This window comes from Taudactylus pleione, unplaced genomic scaffold (genome assembly GCF_031769625.1).
Source record: "Taudactylus pleione unplaced genomic scaffold, aTauple2 ptg000660l, whole genome shotgun sequence".
In the NCBI taxonomy this organism is placed as follows: Eukaryota; Metazoa; Chordata; class Amphibia; order Anura; family Myobatrachidae; genus Taudactylus; species Taudactylus pleione.
Window position 1 is genome coordinate 1652475 of NW_028285062.1, and position 25408 is coordinate 1677882.

The 25408-nt window shown below is 51.4% G+C and overlaps 1 protein-coding gene across 1 annotated transcript; it reads right to left on the reverse strand.

Annotated features, from left to right (window-relative positions):
- Positions 1–2507: 2507 nt before the first annotated feature.
- On the reverse strand, positions 2508–12957 carry CALM1 (calmodulin 1). The gene is made up of 6 exons (XM_088455571.1): positions 12842–12957; positions 8717–8747; positions 6815–6958; positions 6387–6493; positions 6158–6293; positions 2508–4995 (listed from the first exon to the last, which is right to left on the reverse strand). The coding sequence occupies exons 1-6, from the start codon at positions 12842–12844 to the stop codon at positions 4967–4969; spliced, it is 450 nt and encodes a 149-aa protein (XP_088311697.1). The 5' UTR covers positions 12845–12957; the 3' UTR covers positions 2508–4966.
- Between the last annotated feature and the right edge of the window lie 12451 nt (positions 12958–25408).

The window sequence follows — 25408 nt, forward strand, 5'->3', positions numbered from 1 at the left end:
GCAGGTAATGAGGGCTTATAAGGGATGCAGATCTTGTGGAGAATGGAGGGGGTGAGATAAGAGATATTTGGGTAATAGCCTTATGTGCAGGTAAAAATAATTCATATTGAATTTGGTAGAATACAGGCAGCCAATGGACGGACAGACCGAGTGGAGCAGCAGATGGTGAAGATCAGTCTGGCCGCTGCTTTCAGTATAGAGTGTAGGAGTGACAGTATGGTTAGGAGACTATTGTAATAGACAGTGCAGGAGAGGAGTGCTGAACTGGGCATATTCTGGAGATGTTACTTCAATGTATGTAACAGATGGAATGCAAGGCACAAAAGGACAGTTGAGAGCCATATGACACCTAGGTAGCAGGTATGAGAAATCGCATTCAATCATTGTCATGTTATCAACATGACAGAGTTGTCTGTAACTAGTATTGACTGGTGGGAATATCCTATTCTGAAATACTGAGTTTGAAGTGGTATAGAGACGAGCGGAGGACCTAAGACTGAGCCTTGTGGTCTCCAGCTGACCGAGGAGGTGGAATAAAGAGCTATGTAGAAACTCTAGTTGGGCACCCACTATACAATTTTCTGTCAGATATCTGTCTGGTTGAAATGAAAACCTGGTAATGTATGGGAGCCAATGACAGTCATCCATTTGCTCACAAACACTGGGAAATAACCAAAAATGGTTGTTCAGACAAATTGGTTAAAAACACACAAATGTAACCAATTTGAACAAACTTTTTTGTCCCTTTTTTCAGTGTTTAAAACCATATGATCAACTGTCATTTGCTCCCATACATTTCCAGGTTCTCATTCCAACCGGACAGATAGAAAACTGTATAGTGGATGGCCAGCTTAAGAATTTGCCGGCAGACAAGAACCACATGGCCCATCCAGTCTGCCCTTTAGGGTTCGTGTATTTGGGTTAGGGGTTAGAGTAATAGGGATTGGTTTAATGGTTAGTATAGGGGTTTGGGAACCTTTGCCCTAACACAGTCCTCAAAGCACCCCAGCAGCTCAGGTTCTAGAGATATTGATGGCTGAGCAGAGGTGGTTATATCAAATTGACTGAGGTACTAATTAAGTCACCTGTGCTCAACCATGGTTATCAAACACCTGAGCTGCTAGGGTGCCTTGAGGACCACGTTAGCGAACCTCTGAGTTAAGGTATTCGGGTTAGGTGGCTAGAATATTAGGGTTGGTATAGCATCTTGGGTTAGGGTATTAGGGATAGTGTACCAGGGTTGGCTTAGTGTTGGTGTTTAGGGTTACCAGTAGCAAGCAAAGTGGTTGTTCCTTGTAGTGTCCAAGAAGGGACTGTCAGTAATGAGTGTCCAGGATATGCAGACAGCAGGGGTTCCAGGTGTTGCTAGAACTCCTCATATTCCCCTTTGTATGCTTTTGCCAATAGACTTTCATTCTCTCCTTAAGTAATGGGAACTTTATAGTAAACTTAGAACTACAAGTTCAATAAAACCAGCTTTTTATGAACACTATTCTTTGAGGCAATATGCCCTCTTGTCTAGGGTTTTGTCTTGTTTTGAAGGTTATAATAAAACAAGTTACCTCTGATGTTTGTTTACTTTCATAACCCAGGAGCGACATCTATTTCAGAGCCCATAGAAGATCTACTTAAAAGGCCGTAGGGTGATATGAGATGGGCTCTTTGAATGCCAGCATTTATAATGCCAAATTACTCCCGAGACACTTGAACTGTCTTATTACCAATTCCACGGAGATGTTGGCATTTGCCATTTCGTTTTTCCTTCAGGCTGCTATTAGGTTTATGAATCGATACAGTGCCATATAGTACCATGCCTACCACAGGCACGCGACTAAAGCTGGCCACACATCTAACGATTATCTGTCCAACTAGTTGATTGGTTGGAATGAAAATCTGGTAACGTATGGGAGTAACTGATGATCAGCAATATGCTCCTAAATGCCAGAAAACAGATGAAAATGGTCATTCAGACAAGTTTGTTAAAATGTTTGATCTAAACAATTTGTTCAAACAACAGTTTTTGTCCATTTTCCGGCATTTGGGAGCAAATTGCTGATTGTCATTTGCTTTCATACCTTACCAGATTTTCATTCCAACCAATCAACTAGGTGGCCAGATAATCTTTAGACGTGTGGCCAGTTAGAGTAGAGCAGCTTTCAGACACCCCATAGCCACATTTTACTTTGAAATACATCCCACCTTCCACCACCTGGTCATCACACCATGCTGAGAACTGTGGACACCATTCATTTTTCCCTCCAGAAAGATTTGTAAAGGATTGTTGTATGATCGCCAAGCCAAATTTTTTTTTTTTTTTTAAGAAAATCTTTGAGATTTGCCGCTTTAAACTATCACTATGTACATTTCCTTGTGCATAATTGCTCCCGTGGGAATAGTGTTACTCGCTCATTTACTACCTCCCTTATAAAGTCACACGCTGCCCCTTTCTAGCTCATGTATGGTGCCAGCTCTCCCCAGGGTACATTAATAAGTGAACACAAGAAGGGTTCTTGTTTTTATTTGGCTTTATTAAATTTCAGTCGCAATACAGGACAGCCATATTACTCTATCCCAGGTCTTTTGTTCCAAGGCTTAGCAGGTTTTCCCTAAAGTGCAAGCACAGATTCAGAATTAGCACAAGCTTCCAGTCAAGGCATGGGTAGAATAAGTACAGTAGTGCTAAGTCCACACTGTCCCGCTTACGGTCACCAATGACGGCCGGGAAACTCCAGAGACCAGGAACGGATGAAATCACACCAAGGCTGATCCTCTGTGCACCAAGTGACCTCCATGTTTGCTGCGTCTTCTGATAAATAATGCAGTTTAGGACACAGGTCACCAGTAAGTGTGGATATGGTTTTATTTTTATAATCGTGAAACTCTCCATTATACACCAACCATGGTTATGAGATGAAGACTGGCAGCACCCCAGGACCCAACACATTTCAATGCAACAGTGCAAGGAACTAAAACCGGTTCCATTATCCATACACTGCGATTACAGGGCGTTTGGCCAGGATGGACCTAATGAGAGTTCTCTTCACAGCTCATGTTCTAAGCAGCTTTTACAAGCAGAACCCAAGTCTGACTCAATTACTCATTACAGGTGGGTGGACAAAAGGAGCTGCTTCAACAGAAGTCAGCATAAACCCAACAAGAGGCAATATAAGCCATTACTGCTTTGCAGAAGATCTGTCAGACACCCAAAGTATCCCCGTTATAACCACTACAACTACTGTAAACAGCCTGCACTATGGAATGAGAGTGTACATCAGCTCTAGTCACATTTAAAGTCCTTTGCCGTAACACAACGAAAGCCATTGGCGGCTGAACCCATCACTTAGTGGAAACGAGTGATGCGCCAACTGAACCATCACATTAGGAAATGTATAAGCTCCATTCTCACATTATATATAGTCTCAGCAACAAAACGGCTGCCTCCGTAGGCAACACGTCCACCTAAAGCCCCAAATCCCTATAAAACCAGATAATTCACAGTCTTCTGTCTTATCTCTTCACAGACCAGAATAGTCAAAACCACCTCCAGGTCACCATATAAGCACTCACTGCCAGCTGTAGCATACAGCATGACACAGTGCTGTCCCATCAGTCCTCAGGAAGAGGATCAATCCTACATGTCAGATTTACCAGGATACACACCTCTATTCATCCCTTAACAAATAGCCACACCACAGCCACAATGAGCCTCTATATTACTTGGGTTTGGGCATGCAAAAAAAAACAAACAAAAAAAACAAAAAAAAAACACGCTTTAAGACTTGTCAAAACTATAAATAGATGCAGACACTGATATTCAGCCATTGGACCCTGCATCTGTAGACACCTCAGGGTTGGGGACTCGGCAGCCTCTACAGCTGGACTGGGCACAGCAAGACTAGCCCACACAACCGCGAAAGGTTTACCTATCTCATCAGCCAAAACGTATCACTATTCAGTCAGTATATATGCTTAGAGACACATTAAATATATAACTAGGAGTTTATCGCACTAGCTAAACAATTAAAAGCAGTCTGTACACAGATGGATGAATAAATTAAAAGGTGTTTCAACAGAAAAATAAAAATCTATATTACGCTAATGGTCTTTTATTGGAAAAGAAAAAGCAGAAAAAAAAAAAAAAAAACTTGCATTTACATGTTGGAATGGACATAATGAAGTTTCTTGAACAGCCTTGTTGATGGTTGTGCTGATGTCCTATACAGATACAGGAAACGGCCGTCTCCAAGTCTGGTACAGACATTTGTTAAAAAAAATACTAGAGTCCAAAGTTTCTCCCCCACGGTGAACAATTCTCTTTTTTTAAAAACAAAAAAAGTGACCGGTTAACAGCCCGACATCCGTTTCACTCACATAGAACAACTTTACACCACGGTTAGAGTGGACAATCCTCGGATCTTGACGCACGTCGGGTACAAAAAGAACCAACCAACCATTAGGGGCTTTTACGCATTTTCATCCTTCAACCGTTCTGCTGCAAACCATCCTGAGGTATAGACCATTTCTGAGAGTAAACCAGCTATGACAATTTATACTACAAATTTAAACAGAGTCCACCAAGATGGCAGATAATTTTACATTTTTTTTTTTTCTTTTTTTTTTTGTTTAAATACAAAGGTCTGACTGTGCTCAATTGTCAAGCTGCATGCATGTAATCTGGCCAGCCCAAACAGTGTGGTATCATTAGCAAATGGAACTTAAGGAGTCCGCTAAGTGCTTCCTTGTTGGTAAAAGGTAGTACAAGTATTTATATACTGTAAACTGATGTTTAAACTCATCTTTTGGGGACAGGACCACCAACCGTTACATGCAGATTTGTGTGGACAGAAGGTATTTCTTGACATTCAGTTTTGCTATACAGAAACAGAATGGGGAAATTAACATTTTTGCAAGAGGTAAGTAAAAGATTCAGTTTGATTCTTCTAGAGGGGAAACAAGGGACAAGTCTTCATTTTGCAGTCATCATCTGTACGAATTCTAGAAGGAGAAACAGAGGCCATTAGCAGCATCACCGTCATGTACTCCAGTGTCTGTATAATGCTGTTTATTCTGTATGACTGGTAATGAGAACAGGTGGTAAATGTATCCATTACACAATGCATGCAGCTTTCATTTACCGCGAGGAACCAATGGTACCACCACCAAAGCAGGAGGCCATGCCTGGTGAGGAACCAATGGTACCACCACCAAAGCAGGAGGCCATGCCTGGTGAGGAACCAATGGTACCACCACCAAAGCAGGAGGCCATGCCTGGTGAGGAACCAATGGTACCACCACCAAAGCAGGAGGCCATGCCTGGTGAGGAACCAATGGTACCACCACCAAAGCAGGAGGCCATGCCTGGTGAGGCACCAATGGTACCACCACCAAAGCAGGAGGCCATGCCTGGTGAGGCACCAATGGTACCACCACCAAAGCAGGAGGCCATGCCTGGTGAGGCACCAATGGTACCACCGCAGCAGGAGGCCATGCCTGGTGAGGAACCAATGGTACCACCGCAGCAGGAGGCCATGCCTGGTCATGAAGTCAGCCTACAGTATATGTAGGTGATGTGTCCAGGTAACACCTATACCCTTATGCAGTTACTGACTATATGCAATAAATTCCCCACCTTGCTTTAGGTTCCCAATAGGAATCCAGGTTTTATGCATCTGGTATTCGTCCAAGAACAGAAATGCAAATGGCTGGCAGATGATTGGACTGGAGATTAGACTGTTAGATCTACAGTTGGAAACCGTAACCCACAACCTCATCCACATATATAGCGTGGACTAGCTAACACGAGGGACTACGGGCAAGCTCAGGGAGGATGGAAACCTCCCGCCACCCTCACATGCACGCTGGAGATAGTAACGCCGGTATGCATGAACAAAATCACAAAAGGACAGCTCTCTCGGTAAGAACGGTACTTTGCGAATGAGGGACCTCCGGGTCTAAGACCCAGAGGCCCCTCTGGTGTCATTTTGCGTATGTGCAGATTGACACGCACTGCAGGGGGGTGCTGGGAGGGACCTGATTGGATCCCTCTCGCAGTACCCTGCTGAGAGAAGCACATAGGCTTCTTTTGGGTAACGCCATCCGCATCCAAGCCCTGTAATGTATAGGACAGGGACCACCTGAGACCAGCACGCGTCCTTACCTTCATAGTTCACCTGTCCATCTCCATCTATATCTGCTTCTCGGATCATTTCGTCTACTTCTTCATCTGTTAGTTTCTCCCCTAGGTTGGTCATTACATGGCGGAGCTCTGCTGCACTGATGTAGCCGTTCCCATCCTGTGAAGGAAGCAAAGCCCCAATTCACTTCATGCTCTTCCACTAGGACCAGACCCTGGGATGGTGTTTTTACAGGTCCAACATATAAGTTACCTTGTCGAACACTCTGAACGCTTCACGGATCTCTTCCTCGCTATCCGTGTCCTTCATTTTTCTTGCCATCATGGTCAAAAATTCAGGGAAATCAATTGTACCGTTGCCTAGACGATATCAGGGAACATTTAGCAGTATATCCTCAGTAACCAGCCATTTACTATAACAGCAGCCCCCTCCCCAACACGCTGCAGGTACCGTCCCACATTTATACAGCCTCTGCTAGCTTCTCCAAGCCATATTCACCTATGTAACATTTAGGGGGGCCCTGTAGTGGCAGCGGCTTTCACACAGCACAACACTGGCGCCACAGTAACATGTCTGAATGACTTCAACCCTGGGATACCACTGAACACGGATTAGTGATTAAAACGTGGCAATAATTATTTAGGGTACCACAAGAAAATGTGGCCAAGACAAATCCTTACCATCAGCATCAACTTCATTAATCATGTCCTGCAGCTCAGCCTCTGTGGGGTTCTGTCCGAGAGATCGCATAACTGTTCCGAGTTCTTTAGTTGTGATGGTGCCATCCCCATCCTTGTCAAATAAGGAGAAAGCCTCTTTAAATTCTGCAGAAAAGGATATTTGGAAAAGTTATAGAACATTCTATGTTACAACCAATCTTAGCTGCTTAACAGTAATGAACCCCCCTTACAGTCCCATGCACACCTAGGCCTTCTGTCTAAGGGCTCAACACAACCCAAAATAGTGTGTGTCCTACTGTAGCAACAAGCCTATACCCGCTGTGACAAGACTTCTGTGAGGAAATGAACCAAATGCCTCCGTTATAGAGGGTGCCACGGTGGGGATCGCTGGCACAGAGACATAGCTGGGGCTCTGACGATTACTATTAGCTCTGCTCCGTCATAAAAGCCAGCTGCTTGCTTCAGGATTGTACAAGGACTCCTACAGAACAACGCTGATCACATTCAACCGGGAAACTCGGCTCATTTCAACAAAGTCGGAAATTTCATTCAAGAGACATTAGATCAAAAGAAAAACATTAGTGCCTGTGGTGCCAGCTTGGCAGGCAGATGTCTACAGTGCCCGCAGGCGGCATCCAGTAATGATGCACACTTATTACATTACCATTTCCCCCATACCGGTGACCTATATACTGACACTATCCAACCACCTATGGGGGCCCAGCCTCAGGCTACTTCTCTGGGCAGCGTCAAATCACAGAGGTGAGGTGCACTACAAACGCACTTAGTACATGAAATTATTACACGTGTAATATACAAACCCTCCCGTACCACTATGTCCTCCACATACATCTCATCGGAGCAGATGGCACAACCAAGACTTTGGGAAAATGGCGTTTTATTGGGATCAGATCACCTTCCCAGCAAATGCCCCCTCAGGAATACATGAGCAGTGTTCATTCTAGCACCCTGCACCTGTCACACCCCGTGCAGTTCCTCTTTCCTGCCTGGGGTGTTGCTCTCTTCTCTGGTGCTTCTAGCACACTCAGCTGATGTAACAAGCTGCTAAGATAGACCAGAGTGTGCTAGAAGCACCAGAACAGAGAGCAACACCCTAGGCAGGAAAGAAAGCTGCACGGGTTGACAGGTGCTAGAATGATACATAAAGCAGTGATGCCCAATTAGTGCCACTAGAGCCAGATTTAGACCATTTATATCTTATATTACCAGTTACTTATATAGCGCGCACACATTCCGCAGCACTTTACAGATATTTAGCTATTCGCATCAATCCCTGCCCCAGTGGAGCTTACAATCTATATTCCCTATCACATGCTCTCACACATACATAGTAGGGTTAATTTTTGTTGGGAGCCAATTACCATACCAGTATGTTTTTGGAGTGTGGGAGGAAACGGGAGCACCGAGAAGAAACCACACAAACACAAGGAGCATATACAAACTCCACAGTTAGGGCCATAGTGGGAATCGAACCCACAACCTCAGTGCTGTGATGCAGTAATGTTAACTACACCATCGTGCTGCCCAAGGCCATCAAACTTTTGGTGGCTCCTGTCTGTACCCTGAAAGCTATTAGGAAAATATGTTTGAATATTTGGTTCATAAATATAAAAGGAGGAAAAAAAAAAAAGTTAAGGCTTTATAGATTAAAGCAGTGGTTCTGCCAAGTAATACCCGACAGGTGGCACCTTCCGCCTCTCTATAGGGAACTCTACATCCTCAGGCATAATACAGGGGGCTCCACACTACCTGATCCAGGCTCACTGCCCTGACACGCAGACCTCCCTACTTACACAAGCCTGGCCAGACACCACTAAAACCAAACGGGTGGCCTGAAAATAAAGCAAATTACCCATCTCAATGGAAAAAGCAATTACTCACCAGCAATCTGCTCTTCTGAAAGTTGATCGGCCTAGGGGGAGAGGGGAAAAAAAAAAAAGTTGTGAAGACTTGCCCTAGTAAATAAGGCAGCTTTAACAAAACAATCAACAAGCTGGACAAATAAATGACGATTACAGCAATCAGCCTGCAAACCTGAACTATGTGTAACACTGCAGGTTAGGAGATGCCAACAGTCATCTACTGGAAAGACGCAGCTCTGAACAGGACAGGTCTCCACCCATGGCTCGGCCAGGTTCTTCTACTCCTCGCAAACAGCAATTGCTAATATGCTTCTGCAATCCCTGCACAGATCATAAGCCAAACCTTGCTACTCAATGAATGCAACATTCCCATCTTATAACGGCCATTTCTGTCCTAATTTTCTGCACGCAACAAGTCCCAGAATATAAAGGAGTTCGTAACATGACGACATTTTAGGTATTTAAAACAGAAACAGCCGACTGAAGAAAAGGACGTTGCTAGAAAGCTTTGACGGACGAGGGATTTAATACTCCTTTAAGGGGTCGGTGGGTGGAGAATGCAGAATGTGTTCCCGCAGCCCAACTGCGCATCCAGCAGAACTGGTTTACGGCACCAGGACACACGTCTGCAGGATTTCTGGTCCCTGGCTTGTGGCACCCTAACATTAGGGTTATCCTAGATCAGTTATCTGCGAGATTAATGCAAAAAGCGATTAGCCTTTGCACTGTATCTATAGCCGGGTAACATGAGGGGCAGGTTGTGTGTGTTTATTGTATTTGTTATCAATGAAAAAAAGTGAAAAACCACCAAGCCTCATCAGTGCCAAACTGCCAGCTACACTAGGGTTATCCAACTGCCACACTGTGGATATCCGGGATATCCAACTGCCACACTGTGGATATCCGGGATATCCAACTGCCACACTGTGGATATCCGGGATATCCAACTGCCACACTGTGGATATCCGGGATATCCAACTGCCACACTGTGGATATCCGGGATATCCAACTGCCACACTGTGGATATCCGGGATATCCAACTGCCACACTGTGGATATCCGGGATATCCAACTGCCACACTGTGGATATCCGGGATATCCAACTGCCACGCAGATCCCGCCATCTAGCAAGAGGCGAGTGTTAGGAGCGCTCCGGGGGGGGGGGGGGGGACCACTGTGAAAGGTGCCACATTCTCTGAAGACGGATCTATCCATCAATCCTGGTATATATCCCAATTCTCATCTTTCGGTACAAATTTTCTTCAAAACGATTTGGGTCCACAGTTTTTATATAGTCCCTATATGTGCTGGGGCAGCCATCTGTAATGTTACTTGTCACGGGCTGGAGATTTTCCTATAGCAATCAGTGCGCTGATCAGAAACGATTGTAATGCCCAAATATCCCGGGACTGATCTTTTGGTTACGGCTCCTTATACATCCACCTGATAAGTGGCTGCAGTTACTGAGATTCCCATCCACCGGCAGCCAGACGACATTAAGCCTCCCCAGTAACAGGGCTGGGAAGAGGAGTCGGAAGCTAAAGGAGATTAATGTCTGATTCCTGCTGGGCTCGGGGTGATGTTAGAGCACAGAGCCGGCTACACTAGTTATTTCTAGGCGCTCAGAGAAACCCAATGTATCTTTATAAGGCCACCTGTATGTAATATCCTGCTTGTGGCTGCAGACCATGAGCAAAGGGCAATACAAGGTAATGTGCCCTAAAGTACAGCCACCCTCTCTCTGCAGCCTCATTGCCCAAAGCCAGCCATGGCGCAGTTATTATATAAGCAGCCGAATACAATACACCCCTGTTCTCTATCCCACAGCACCAGTCTCAGGCTGCAGACAGGATCATGCTCACAGGGAAAGTCAGGTAGGGACACACTATGGGAAGTTACTATTAGCTTTTACCTGCATATTTCCAAAAGGACCCTCATATTCTGTGCATGCCAGAGAACACGGCTTTACTTGTTAGAGGGAAGGTGAAGGGTCACAGTGCTGTAGTATACTGAGGTCTGAAGATCAGACAACCCCCAGAACCCATCTATGCCAGCACACTGTCAGACAGCCCCAGAACAGACCATGCCAACCCCTGCCCATCATTACACAGCATGGTGCCAGGTCAGGATACACAGGCGTTTCTGCAGTACAGAGCAGGAGGGCCTCACCCCCAAGACCGACCCTGCCACCCACTGCCCATCGCCAAGTCAGGACATACAGTAAGTTCTGCAGCAGCAGAGAGCTGGGGAAGACACAGGAGGTTCTGTAGCACCATGACAACCCCTGCCACCCTCTGCCCATCATTACACTGCCTGGTGCCAGGCAAGGGGACACAGGCGGTTTTGTAGCACAGAGCAAGGACAGCCTAAGCACCATGACAACCCCTGCCACCCTCTGCCCATCATTACACTGCATGATGCCAGGCAAGAGGACACGAGGTTCTGCAGCAGCAGCAGAGATCAGGGGAGGACACACGAGGTTCTGCTGCAGCAGCAGAGATCAGGGGAGGACACACAGGAGGTTCAGCAGCAGCAGAGATCAGGGGAGGACACGAGGTTCTGCAGCAGCAGAGATCAGGGGAGGACACACGAGGTTCTGCAGAAGCAACAGAGATCAGAGGAGGACACACAGGAGGTTCTGCAGCAGCAGAGATCAGAGGAGGACACAGGAGGTTCTGCAGCAGCAGAGATCAGAGGAGGACACACAGGAGGTTCTGCAGCAGCAGAGATCAGGGGTGGACACACAGGAGGTTCTGCAGCAGCAGAGATCAGGGGTGGACACACAGGAGGTTCTGCAGCAGCAGAGATCAGGGGTGGACACACAGGAGGTTCTGCAGCAGCAGAGATCAGGGGTGGACACAGGAGGTTCTGCAGCAGCAGAGATCAGGGGTGGACACACAGGAGGTTCTGCAGCAGCAGAGATCAGGGGTGGACACACAGGAGGTTCTGCAGCAGCAGAGATCAGGGGAGGACACAGGAGGTTCTGCAGCAGCAGAGATCAGGGGAGGACACAGGAGGTTCTGCAGCAGCAGCGATCAGGGGAGGACACAGGAGGTTGTGCAGCAGCAGCGATCAGGGGAGGACACAGGAGGTTGTGCAGCAGCAGCAGAGATCAGAGGAGGACACAGAAAATTCTGCAGCAGCAACAGATCAGAGGAGGACACAGAAAATTCTGCAGCAGCAACAGAGATCAGGGGAGAACACACAGGAGGTTCTGCAGCAGCAGCAGAGATCAGGGGAGAACACACAGGAGGTTCTGCAGCAGCAGCAGAGATCAGGGGAGAACACACGAGGTTCTGCAGCAGCAGCAGAGATCAGGGGAGGACACAGGAGGTTCTGCAGCAGCAGCAGCGATCAGGGGAGGACACACGAGGTTCTGCAGCAGCAGCAGCAGAGATCAGGGGAGGACACACAGGAGGTTCTGCAGCAGCAGCGATCAGGGGAGGACACACAGGAGGTTCTGCAGCAGCAGCAGAGATCAGGGGAGGACACAGGAGGTTCTGCAGCAGCAGCAGAGATCAGGGGAGGACACAGGAGGTTCTGCAGCAGCAGCGATCAGGGGAGGACACAGGAGGTTCTGCAGCAGCAGCGATCAGGGGAGGACACAGGAGGTTCTGCAGCAGCAGCGATCAGGGGAGGACACAGGAGGTTCTGCAGCAGCAGCGATCAGGGGAGGACACAGGAGGTTCTGCAGCAGCAGCGATCAGGGGAGGACACAGGAGGTTCTACAGCAGCAGCAATCAGGGGAGGACACAGGAGGTTCTGCAGCAGCAGCAATCAGGGGAGGACACAGGAGGTTCTGCAGCAGCAGCAATCAGGGGAGGACACAGGAGGTTCTGCAGCAGCAGCAGAGATCAGGGGAGGACACAGGAGGTTCTGCAGCAGCAGCAGAGATCAGGGGAGGACACAGGAGGTTCTGCAGCAGCAGCAGAGATCAGGGGAGGACACACAGGAGGTTCTGCAGCAGCAGCAGTACAGAGCAGGAGACTCAGTTCCCGTGAGCGCGCACACCAGCCAGCCCCGCCCCCTCCCCAGCAGCGGCGCGCCTGAGAGCCGGTACCACATGAACACGGTATGCAGCGGGTGACAGCACCCAAATACCCCATGCTACGGCGTCGGGCCCCCACTGGTCCTGAGCTACATACCATGGCGGTGAGGCGGGATTAGGTATCCGTGTGACGGGGAACGTACAGCTTCAGGCGACCAGCACTGCTCACCGGGCTCCACAGAGTGCTGGAGTATCAGCCGGCGCCGCGCTGCTTTATAGCCGCGTATCCCTCCGCCAACGGCCACACACACAGCCCGAGAGCCTCCGACCCCGCCTCATAGCACGCCCCTCTGCGCTCCTGACCCCGCCTCATAACACGCCCCTCTGCGCTCCTGATCCCGCCTCATAACACGCCCCTCTGCGCTCCTGATCCCGCCTCATAACACGCCCCTCTGCGCTCCTGATCCCGCCTCATAACGCGCCCCTCTGCGCTCCTAACCCCGCCTCATAACACGCCCTCTGCGCTCCGGATAAAGCCCTGTACTCCACTGTCCCCGTCGCCGCAGACCATCGTGTATCGCCTGGGGGCTGTGTAGCTCCTAAGGGAGACCAGCAGTCCACTGTCTGTACCTCACTGAGGAGACCCCAGTAACCTGACTACCTCACACAGGAGACACCCAGACCCTTGACTGTGCCTCACACAGGAGACCCCCTGACCCCTAACTGTACCTCACACAGGAGACCCCCTGACCCCTAACTACCTCACACAGGAGACCCCCAGACGCCTGACTGTACCTCACACAGGAGACCCCCTGACCCCTAACTGTGCCTCACACAGGAGACCCCCTGACCCCTAACTGTACCTCACACAGGAGACCCCTAGACCCTAACTGTACCTCACACAGGAGACCCCCAGATGCCTGACTGTACCTCACACAGGAGACACCCAGACGCCTGACTGTACCTCATAGGGGAGCCCCCAGTACCCCTAACTGTACCTCACACAGGAGAGCCCCAGACCCCTAACTGTACCTCACACAGGAGACACCCAGACGCCTGACTGCACCTCATAGGGGAGCTCCCAGTACTCTGACTGTACCTTACTAAGGAGGCTCCCAGACTTCTGACTGTACCTCACAGACCCCACTCTCCTGTCTGTACCTCACTGAGTATACCTCAGTAACCTAACTGTTCCTCACAGAGGAGACCCCAGTACCTGTCTCTGTACCTCACACAGGAGACCCTCAGTAACCTTACACTGATGCCTTCCCCTGACTGTACCTTACATAGATGACCCCCAGTTATCTGACTGTACCTCACACAGGATACCCCACTCCCCTGCGTCTACTCTGTACCTCACCCCAGTAACCTAACTGTACCTCACACAGGAGACCCCCAGACCCCTAACTGTACCTCACTTAGCAGACACCCAGACACATAACTGTACCTCACTCAGGAGACCCCCCAGACCCCTAACTGCCTCACACAGGAGACCCCCAGAGCCCTAACTGTGCCTCACACAGGAGACCCCCTGACCCCTAACTGTGCCTCACACAGGAGACCCCCTGACCCCTTACTGTGCCTCACACAGGAGACCCCCAGACCCCTAACTGTACCTCACACAGGAGACCTCCAGACCCCTAACTGTACCTCACACAGGAGACCCCCTGACCCCTAACTGTGCCTCACACAGGAGATCCCCAGACCCCTAACTGTACCTCACACAGGAGACCCCCTGACCCCTAACTACCTCACACAGGAGACCCCCAGACGCCTGACTGTACCTCACACAGGAGACCCCCTGACCCCAACTGTGCCTCACACAGGAGACCCCCTGTCCCCTAACTGTGCCTCACACAGGAGACCCCCAGACCCCTAACTGTACCTCACACAGGAGACCCCCAGACCCTAACTGTACCTCACACAGGAGACCCCCTGACCCCTAACTGTGCCTCACACAGGAGACCCCCAGACCCTAACTGCCTCACACAGGAGACCCCCATACCCCTAATTGTGTCTCACACAGGAGACCCCCAGACCCCTAACTGTGCCTCACACAGGAGACCCCCAGACCCCTAACTGTACCTCACACAGGAGACCCCCAGACCCTAACTGTACCTCACACAGGAGACCCCCTGACTCCTAACTGTGCCTCACACAGGAGACCCCCAGACCCTAACTGCCTCACACAGGAGACCCCCATACCCCTAATTGTGCCTCACACAGGAGACCCCCAGACCCCTAACTGTACCTCACACAGGAGACCCCCAGACGCCTGACTGTACCTCACACAGGAGACACCGAGACGCCTGACTACCTCATAGGGGAGCTCCCAGTACCCTGACTGTACCTTACTAAGGAGGCTCCCAGTCTTCTGACTGTACCTCACAGAACCCAATCTCCTGTTTCTACCTCAGTTAGGTTACTGAGTATACCTCAGTAACCTAAATGTTCCTCACAGAGGAGACCCCAGTACCTGTCTCTGTACCTCACGCAGGAGACCCTCAGTAACCTTACACTGATGCCTTCCCCTGACTGTACCTTACATAGATGACCCCCAGTTATCTGACTGTACCTCACACAGGATACCCCACTCCCCTGCCTATACTCTGTACCTCACAGACGGGAGACCCCAGTAACCTAACTACCTCACACAGGAGACCCCCAGACCCCTGATTGTACCTCACTGAGGAGACCCCAGCAACTTGACTGTACCTCGCACAGTAGACCCCAAGACCCCTAAATGTACCTCATAGAGAGGATCTCCAGTCCCCTGTCTGTATCTCACATAGGAGACCACCAGTTATATGACTGTACAGGAGACCCCCCACTCCCCTGTCTGCACCTCACAGACAAGGGAGACCCCAGTAACCAAGACGTAATCTGTATGCATGCGTCCGCTCAGCTGCAAAGTGTCCCCGGATTATATTTGTAATGGCCGGCAAAACGATTAATAGGGTCCTGATTTCATGTTTCCACCATCTTTGTATTTACAACACAGCGCACTAGGGGCCTAATTCAGAATATATACACTAACTCGATGGTTAGCGCACATCTCCAATGAGACAGCACTGAGGGCTCGATTCACACGTAGCCTGCCATGTTTGCAATGTACGTATGCGTATGACACAGTGCGCGTGTGCAATCTAGTCCATGCGATTGGGAAGCGTTTGCGCGCTGCACATAGACGCCTCGCAACAATGAGTGACAGGACGAGCCGTTTGTGGGTGGTGACGGGGTGGTTGATGAAAATGGGGGTGTGGTGGTTGCGCAAACACAGGCTTGTCTGTACGTCTGAACGCGTTTCAGGGGCGTGCATAATTAAAACGCAGCGTCAGCATGCACATCACATGGCTGAATTACACACAGCAGCACTCGCAGTGCTTGCGGTAGGTTATGGTCAGCCACAAGTGCTGCGTATGGGTCCGATGTTACTGATTGTTGCATACACTTCCTGGAGATGATGTGTATTACGAACGGAAAGTGGGCGTCTTATGACAGGCTGGTGGGTGTCTATATACACACTGCGATCGCACTCCAGGACATGGTGGGCATGCTAATGTCTTGCCGTGTGATTGCCGGATATGCATACTTTGGTAGCTGACGGCTGCATGCGAACGCAACTAGCGGTTGGGTCTGAATCAAGCCCTGAGTTCCCACAAGCCTCTGCCTGATTGACAGGCAGAAGCGTTTGGGGAGGCGATGCGTGGGCAGGAATGGCCTGCTTTCCTGGGAAAGGGGGCGCGTCGCCCCTGTTTTCTGAGAGTGCTGAGGCAAGGGTCTGTTTCCATGGACGCAGACTTCCTGGCCTCGCAAGCAGCCAGGAGCCGGCCAGCCTGCGTAAGCTGAGGGTTAGTCAGCTGGCCGATGCTGGGGAACATTGCGTCCTCGGTCGCGATGGTGATCCTAGGCTGCAACCTCGGTCACAGCACTGGGATCGCAGATTCTGACAGGAGGCGTCTCTTCTAATTGCACCAAAAGTATTTAATAAAAAAAGTATTCATTTAATAATTTTATATGTGTATCCGAAAAAGACCGTGCTTTCGCAATAGCCTTATAGCGTGGCTGGCAGGGGTCAAGACGGGGTAGGACTGGGGGCAAGACGAGGTGGGTGGGGCCTGGAAATAGTTCCTGTGACCAGGTGACCAATGCTGACAGCAGCAGTCAGGGAAAACGCAGCTCTCAGTATTACAAAAAAAAAAAGTTAACCATCACAACGTCATCGAATCAATACCATTTGATGGCGGCAAACATCGAAATGCTGCCATTGGTAAAAACACTAAAATCACAAAGAAAACCATCGATGGTCGACAAACATTGACCATCGATGTCCATCCCTACTTTGAATCAGGCCCCAGGACTGAGGGCCTGATTCAGAGCCGGACGCTCTTTCAGAGTGCTCGCTCTGAATCAGTGCCCTCCTCTTTTCTTAGAGCGGCCTCCTGGCCGCTTGCATAGCTGTGGGTGACCACCCACATCTATAGCGAGAGGCCAAAAAGATGGTCGCGATGGTCTTGTGGTAGGGTCTCGTTGCCGCAAGCCCTGGAGTGCTTTTGGCTCTATCAGACCCGAGAGCACTCCCACTGACATCACTTGTGATGTCAGTGAAGCCGGCCCCTCCGTCGTGCGCATGCGCACTGGGCCAACATCGACCCGCTTGCGAGCGCTCAGCGCTCGCAGGCGGGTCTGAATTAGGCCCCGAATACAGGGGCCTGATTCAGAGATGAACGATAAAGCAATTTTCACGCAGATCGAGCGATTGTTTGCCATTGTGCATGCGTATGCGATCACGCACAGAGGAATCCATCGCTAAATAAGTGACAAGCTGTCAGCATTTAGGGGGTGGTAATGGGGAGTGGTCTCAAAAACGCAAACGTGCCTGTCCGTATAAACGCTGTTACATGGACGTGAATATATCCACAGCCAGCATAAAGACGCCCATTGCTGCCTTCTCGTATCTGTCCAATGTCGCATTCCTATGTAACCATCGGTACTATCGACACAGGCAGCAGGTATTGCAGGTCTTACCAGCCGCAGTCACCGCAGCTCTCCTCGCAGGCAGAGAGCTCTCATGCTGTGAATGCAATCCCAATGGCTCATTTATGCAAGGCCCATGGAACAGCGTTTAAACCTGTGTTCACCTAACCAACCCTCGTTACCTCCCCCAAACTCTGGGCCTAAGCGCTCGCAAACGGGTCGATGGTGGCCCAGAGAGCATGCGCACAACGGAGCCGGCTCCGTCATGTGCATGTGCGAGACCCGGATAGCGACGGGCAATCCGTTGCTCCGGGTCTCGCACCAAAGAGGGTGTGCTGTCGATGTTGAGTGACAGCACGCCCCCTTTGGTGGGCGGGTCGGGGGGGTGGCTGCCCAGATGGAGGCGTTCCCATGGGAACGCCTACCGTTTGGGGGCGGCCCCACTGACTTCACAAGTGATATCAGTTGGAGAGCTTTCGGCTCAGCTCTCCAGGGCTTGCGGCCACGAGACCCTACCACAAGGGTCTCGTCGCAAGCCCGATCCTGGCCGCTCGCATTAGCTGTGGGTGGCAACATTCAGCAATGCGAGCGGCCAGGAGGCCGCTCCATTAAAAATAAAAGACGCCCTGATTCACAGCGAGCGCTCTGTCAGAGCGTCCAGCTCTGAATCAGGGCCTCTGACTGCATGACTATCTTTTTTACGAACGGATCCTCTGTGCGTATGTAATCGCAAAGCAATCGCGACTTGTGCACAGTGCGGCTTACACACATGCGCAATGGCAAATAATCGCCCGATCTGCATAAATCGCATATTTGCGTCCCCGCTGCTGATTCAGGCTGATAAAACGTGTCAGATTCCTCATGTGGATGGACTCGTGTCACCCTCCTGACACATAGGAAACTTCCCTAACAGTGGTGACACTAAAAAGCTGAGTTGTTGAACATTTGTGATCTGGTATTCACACTTTTGCACAGGTGTAGTCCCAGCTGTTTCCTCCGCACCGCACACCCAGGCGCAGTTCCAGAGCCGCCTCCCTAGAAAGCTGGGTAGGCTTACTCTGTGTGCTTAGGGGTCCATGAGAATAGGCAGCATCGCAAAACCAGGGTGCTTACAGGGGCTGATTCAGAGATGTGCACTATCCCAATGATTAGTGCACATCTCCGATTGTAGCCTCTCTCCACATTGGCACAAGACTCGTACTGCGCATGTGCCGTACGGCTCTGCGATCCCGCGTGCAGAGTGGCAGCAGACAGTCAGTGATTGACAGTCTTCTGCCGTTTCTGGGCGGGGAGGGGGTGGCGACGGCCCCCGCCTCCCAAAATGGAGGCGTGTCGCCGCCGTTGGGGGGATGGGAAGAGGCCAGGATCTCGGTCGGCTGACGGATATTTCCTGGCTTCTTTTGAGCAACTGCGATAGCAAATCCATCAGAGCCTGAATCATCTCCAGAATGCTCTTCATAAATGATGTCCCCAGTGTGTAACTGATAGGTCTTGATGTACAGTAGGTATAATACCGACTGTCTCGATGCCGGCGCTTAGAATGCCAGCACCGGAATCCCGACACCTGTCAGAATCCCATCCTCCTGACTGCTGGCATCCCGACAGTAAGTAATGGGGTTAGGGGGAGGGTCAGGGTTAGGCACTAGGGGGAGAGTTATGCACTAGGGGGAGGGTCAGGGTTAGGCACTAGGGGGAGAGTTATGCACTAGGGGGAGGGTCAGGATTAGGCACTAGGGGAAGAGTTAGGGTTAAGCATTAGGGGGATGGTCAGGGTTATGCACTAGGGGGAGGGTCAGGGTTAAGCACTAGGGGGAAGGTTAGGCACTATGGGGAGGGTTAGAGTTAGGCACTAGGGGGAGGGTTAGTGTTAGGCACTAGGGGAAAGGTCAGGGTTGAGCACTAGGGGGAGGGTCAGGGTTATGGACTAGGGGGAAGGTTAGGGTTAAGCACTAGGGGGAGGGTCAGGGTTAGGCACTAGGGAGGGTCAGGGTAGGCACTAGGGGGAGGGTCAGGGTTAAGCACTAGGGGAGGGTTAGGCACTAGGGGGGGTCAGGGTAGGCACTATGGGGAGGGTTAGGGTTAGGCACTAGGGGGAGGGTTAGTGTTAGGCACTAGGGGGAGGGTCAGGGTTATGCACTAGTGGGAGGGTCAGGCTTAAGCACTAGGGGGAAGGTTAGGCACTATGGGAGGGTTAGAGTTAGGCACTAGGGGGAGGGTTAGTGTTAGGCACTAGGGGAAAGGTCAGGGTTGAGCACTAGGGGGAGGGTCAGGGTTATGCACTAGAGGGAGGGTTAGGGTTAGGAACTAGGTGGAGGGTCAGGGTTAAGCACTAGGGGGAGGGTTAGGCACTAGGGAGGGTCAGGGTAGGCACTAGGGGAGGGTTAGGGTTAGGCGCTAGGGGGAGGGTTAGGCACTAGGGGAAGGGTCAGGGTTAAGCACTAGGGGGAGGGTCAGGGTTATGCACTAGGGGGAGGGTCAGGGTTAGGCACTAGGGTCAGGGTAGGCACTAGGGGGAGGGTCAGGGTTAAGCACTAGGGGGAGGGTCAGGGTTAGGCACTAGGGAGGGTCGGGTAGGCACTATGGGGAGGGTCAGGGTTAAGCACCAGGGGAGGGTCAGGGTTAGGCACTAGGGGGAGAATTAGGCACTAGGGAGAGGTCAGGGTTAAGCACTAGGGGGAGGGTCAGGGTTAAGCACTAGGGGGAGGGTTAGGCACTATGGGGAGGGTTAGGGTTAGGCACTAGGGGGAGGGTTAGTGTTAGGCACTATGGGAAAGGTCAGGATTGAGCACTAGGGGGAGGGTCAGGGTTATGCACTAGGGGGAGGGTTAGGGTTAAGCACTAGGGGGAGGGTCAGGGTTAGGCACTAGGGGAAGGGTCAGGGTTAAGCATTAGGGGGAGGGTCAGGGTTATGCACTAGGGGGAGGGTCAGGGTTAGGCACTAGGGTCAGGGTAGGCACTAAGGGGAGGGTCAGGGTTATGCACTAGGGGGAGGGTCAGGGTTAGGCACTAGGGAGGGTCAGGGTAGGCACTAGGGGGAGGGTCAGGGTTAGGCACTAGGGGGAGAATTAGGCACTAGGGGGAGGTCAGGGTTAAGCACTAGGGGGAGGGGCAGGGTTAAACACTAGTTTGAGGGTTAGGCAGTAGGGGGAGGGTTACGGTTAGGCACTAGGGGGAGAATCAGGGTTAGGAACTAGGGAGGGTCAGGGTAAGCACAAAGGGGAGGGTCAAGGTTAGGCACTAGGGGGTGGGTCAGGGTTAAGCACTAGCTGGAAGGTTAGGCACTAGGGGGAGAGTCAGGGTTAGGCACAATAGGGAGGGTTAGGGTTAAGCACTAGGGGGAGGGTCAGGGTTAAGCACTAGGGGGAGGGTCAGGGTTATGCACTAGTGGGAGGGTCAGGCTTAAGCACTAGGGGGAAGGTTAGGCACTATGGGAGGGTTAGAGTTAGGCACTAGGGGGAGGGTTAGTGTTAGGCACTAGGGGAAAGGTCAGGGTTGAGCACTAGGGGGAGGGTCAGGGTTATGCACTAGAGGGAGGGTTAGGGTTAGGAACTAGGTGGAGGGTCAGGGTTAAGCACTAGGGGGAGGGTTAGGCACTAGGGAGGGTCAGGGTAGGCACTAGGGGAGGGTTAGGGTTAGGCGCTAGGGGGAGGGTTAGGCACTAGGGGAAGGGTCAGGGTTAAGCACTAGGGGGAGGGTCAGGGTTATGCACTAGGGGGAGGGTCAGGGTTAGGCACTAGGGGGAGGGTCAGGGTTAAGCACTAGGGGGAGGGTCAGGGTTAGGCACTAGGGAGGGTCGGGTAGGCACTATGGGGAGGGTCAGGGTTAAGCACCAGGGGAGGGTCAGGGTTAGGCACTAGGGGGAGAATTAGGCACTAGGGAGAGGTCAGGGTTAAGCACTAGGGGGAGGGTCAGGGTTAAGCACTAGGGGGAGGGTTAGGCACTATGGGGAGGGTTAGGGTTAGGCACTAGGGGGAGGGTTAGTGTTAGGCACTATGGGAAAGGTCAGGATTGAGCACTAGGGGGAGGGTCAGGGTTATGCACTAGGGGGAGGGTTAGGGTTAAGCACTAGGGGGAGGGTCAGGGTTAGGCACTAGGGGAAGGGTCAGGGTTAAGCATTAGGGGGAGGGTCAGGGTTATGCACTAGGGGGAGGGTCAGGGTTAGGCACTAGGGTCAGGGTAGGCACTAAGGGGAGGGTCAGGGTTATGCACTAGGGGGAGGGTCAGGGTTAGGCACTAGGGAGGGTCAGGGTAGGCACTAGGGGGAGGGTCAGGGTTAGGCACTAGGGGGAGAATTAGGCACTAGGGGGAGGTCAGGGTTAAGCACTAGGGGGAGGGGCAGGGTTAAACACTAGTTTGAGGGTTAGGCAGTAGGGGGAGGGTTACGGTTAGGCACTAGGGGGAGAATCAGGGTTAGGAACTAGGGAGGGTCAGGGTAAGCACAAAGGGGAAGGTCAAGGTTAGGCACTAGGGGGTGGGTCAGGGTTAAGCACTAGCTGGAAGGTTAGGCACTAGGGGGAGAGTCAGGGTTAGGCACAATAGGGAGGGTTAGGGTTAAGCACTAGGGGGAGGGTCAGGGTTAGGCACTAGGGGGAGTGTCAGGGGTAGGCACTAGGGGGAGGGTCAGGGTTAAGCACTAGGAGGAGGGTCAGGGTAGGCACTAGGGGGAGGGTCAGGGTTAAGCACTAGGGGGAGGGTCAGGGTTAGGCACAAGGGGGATAATTAGGCACTAGGGGGAGGTCAGGGTTAAGCACTAGGGGGGAGGGTCAGGGTTAAGCACTAGGGGGAGGGTTAGGCACTAGGGAGGGTCAGGGTAGGCACTATGGGGAGGGTTAGGGTTAGGCACTAGGGGGAGGGTTAGTGTTAGGCACTAGGGGGAGGGTCAGGGTTAAGCACTAGGGGGAGGGTCAGGGTTATGCACTAGGGGGAGGGTCAGGGTTAAGCACTAGGGGGAGGGTCAGGGTTAGGCACTAGAGAGGGTCAGGGTAGGCACTAGGGGGAGGGTTAGGCACTAGGGGAAGCGTCAGGGTTAAGCACTAGGGGGAGGGTCAGGGTTATGCACTAGGGGAGAGTCAGGGTTAGGCACTAGGGTCAGGGTAGGCACTAGGGGGAGGGTCAGTTTTAAGCACTCGGGGGAGGGTCAGGGTTAGGCACTAGGGAGGGTCAGGGTAGGCACTAGGGGGAGGGTCAGGGTTAAGCACTAGGGGGAGGGTCAGGGTTAGGCACTAAGGGGAGAATTAGGCACTAGGGGGAGGTCAGGGTTAAGCACTAGTTTGAGGGTTAGGGTTAGGCAGTAGGGGGAGGGTTACGGTTAGGCACTAAGGGGAGCATCAGGGTTAGGAACTAGGGAGGGTCAGGGTAAACACAAAGGGGAGGGTCAGGGTTAGGCACTTGGGGGTGGGTCAGGGTTAAGCACTAGCTGGAAGGTTAGGCACTAGGGGGAGGGTAAGGGTTAGGCACAAGGGGGAGGGTCAGGGTTAAGCACTAGGGCGAGTGTCAGGGTTAAGCACTAGGGGGAGGGTCATGGTTATGCACTAGGGAGGGTCAGGGTTAGGCACTCGGGGGAGGGTTAGGCACTAGCGGGAGGGTCAGGGTTAGGCACTAGGGGAGGGTCAGCATTAGGCACTAGGGGGAGGGTCAGGGTTAGGCACTAGGGTTAGGCACTGGGGGAGGGTTAGGGTTAAGGCACTAAGTGAAGGGTCAGGGTTATGCACTTGGGGGAGGGTAAGGGTTAATCACTAGGCGGAGGGTCAGGGTTAGGCACTAGGGGGAGGGTCAGGGTTTTGCACTAGGGAGGGTCAGGGTTAGGCACTAGGGGAAGAGTCAGGGTTAGGCACTACGGGGAGATTCAGGGTTAGGCACTAGGGGGAGGGTCAGGGTTAGGCACTAGTGGGAGGTTCAGGGTTAGGCACTGGGGGGTGGGTCAGGGTTATGCACTAGGCGGAGGGTCAGGGTTAGGCACTAGGGGGAGGGTTAGGGTTAGGCACTAGGGGGGTAAAGGTAGGCACTAGGGGGAGGGTCAGGGTTAGGCACCTCGGGGAGGGTTAGAGTTAGGCACTAAGGGGAGGGTTAGGCACTAAGGGGAGGGTTAGGGTTAGGCACTAGGGGGAGGGTTAGGCTCCAAGGGGAGGGTTAAGCACTAGGCGGAGGGTCAGGGTTAGGCACTAGTGGGAGGGTTAGGGTTACACACTAGGGGGAGAGTCACGGTTATGCACCTGGGGGAGGGTTAGGGTTAGGCACTAAGGGGAGGGTTAGGCACTAAGGGGGAGGGTTAGGCCCCAAGCGGAGGGTTAGGGTTAGGCTCCAAGGGGAGGGTTAAGCACTAGGCGGAGGGTCAGGGTTAGGCACTAGTGGGAGGGTTAGGGTTACGCACTAGGGGGAGAGTCACGGTTAGGCACTAGGGGGAGGGCAGGGTTGGGCACTAGTGGGAGGGTCAGGGTTATTCACTAGTGGGAGGGTTAGGGTTAGGCACTAGGGGGAGGGTTAGGGTTAGACACTAGGGGGGAGGGTAAGCGTAGGAACTAGTGGGAGGGTTAGGGTTAGTCACTAGGGGGAGGGTAAGTGTAGGAGGGTTAGGGTTAGGCAGTAGGGGGAGGGTCAGGGTTAGACACCAAGGGGAGGGTCAGGGTTAGGCACTAGTGGGAGGGTTAGGCACTAGGGGGAGGGTTAGGCACTAGTGGGAGGGTTAGAGCAAGGCACTAGTGGGAGGGTTACGGTTAGGAACTAGGGGGAGTTTAAGAGTTAGGCAGATCGGTCGATGGTGCGTACTGTGCATGCGTATGCACCACAGTGCGTGTACCGAGTTAGCATTGCGATCACACTGCGATCACTTGCGCAGAAAAAAAGCCATCGCAGAGTGAGTGACAGGTAGTCAGCGTTTGGGGGTGGTGATGGGGGAGTAGTTGGAGAAACACAGTCGTGCCTGTCAGTTAACGCTGTTGCAGGGGCGTGCATAAATTAGCCACTGTGACGGTGTCGAAGCTGGATAATTGCCTGAGACAAGATCAGTTTAAAATTAAAGCGTGCACGATGCCATCTTGCGAATGGCAGCTAGACTCCATTTTAGAAACAAGAATCTACAAGACGCCATTTTGCGACCAGCGCCATTTTAAGTTACAACTCACAAGCTAAGTACAGATGGCAATGTTTTTGATAATCTACTAAGGGCAACTGGAAGAACAGCTTCCTGAGAAAAAGTAAATAGAATAGACAATGAGTGTTTTTACATACAAATTGGGAATCCCTGTATGCAGACAAGTATAGTTGTGGCAATTGTAATATAATCCAGGCATTGATCTACACAATTGGATTTGTCTGAATCCTAAACAGGTTTTAGCCCCACACCCAGACAGGATGGCCCCAGCTTCACAGCTTGGAGTAACACATTTGCATTCACACAAGAGTCTGAGAGAACAAAGGACTTTTCTTTAGAGCCTGGGAAAGGTGGGGGCTGCTGAGAGAGGGGGGGGGGGCGTGTGGAACTATATGGCTCAGCATTCCACACTGCTAGGTGTTCACTTAGTGAGATTTAAGTGCACCATTTTTCATACACACATTAATACGCACAATTGTGCTGGTAACTAATTGCATATTAGCGAATGCATAAGACCTTGTATGAAAACACTGTTTTATTAGCTAAATGCGCACGCATCTGTCCCCAGTTAACTAGCGTCTTTATATCAAACCCCGTATACTCACACATTACATATTCACATACAAGGTTCCATAAGCTTTAAGGTATAAGATTTAA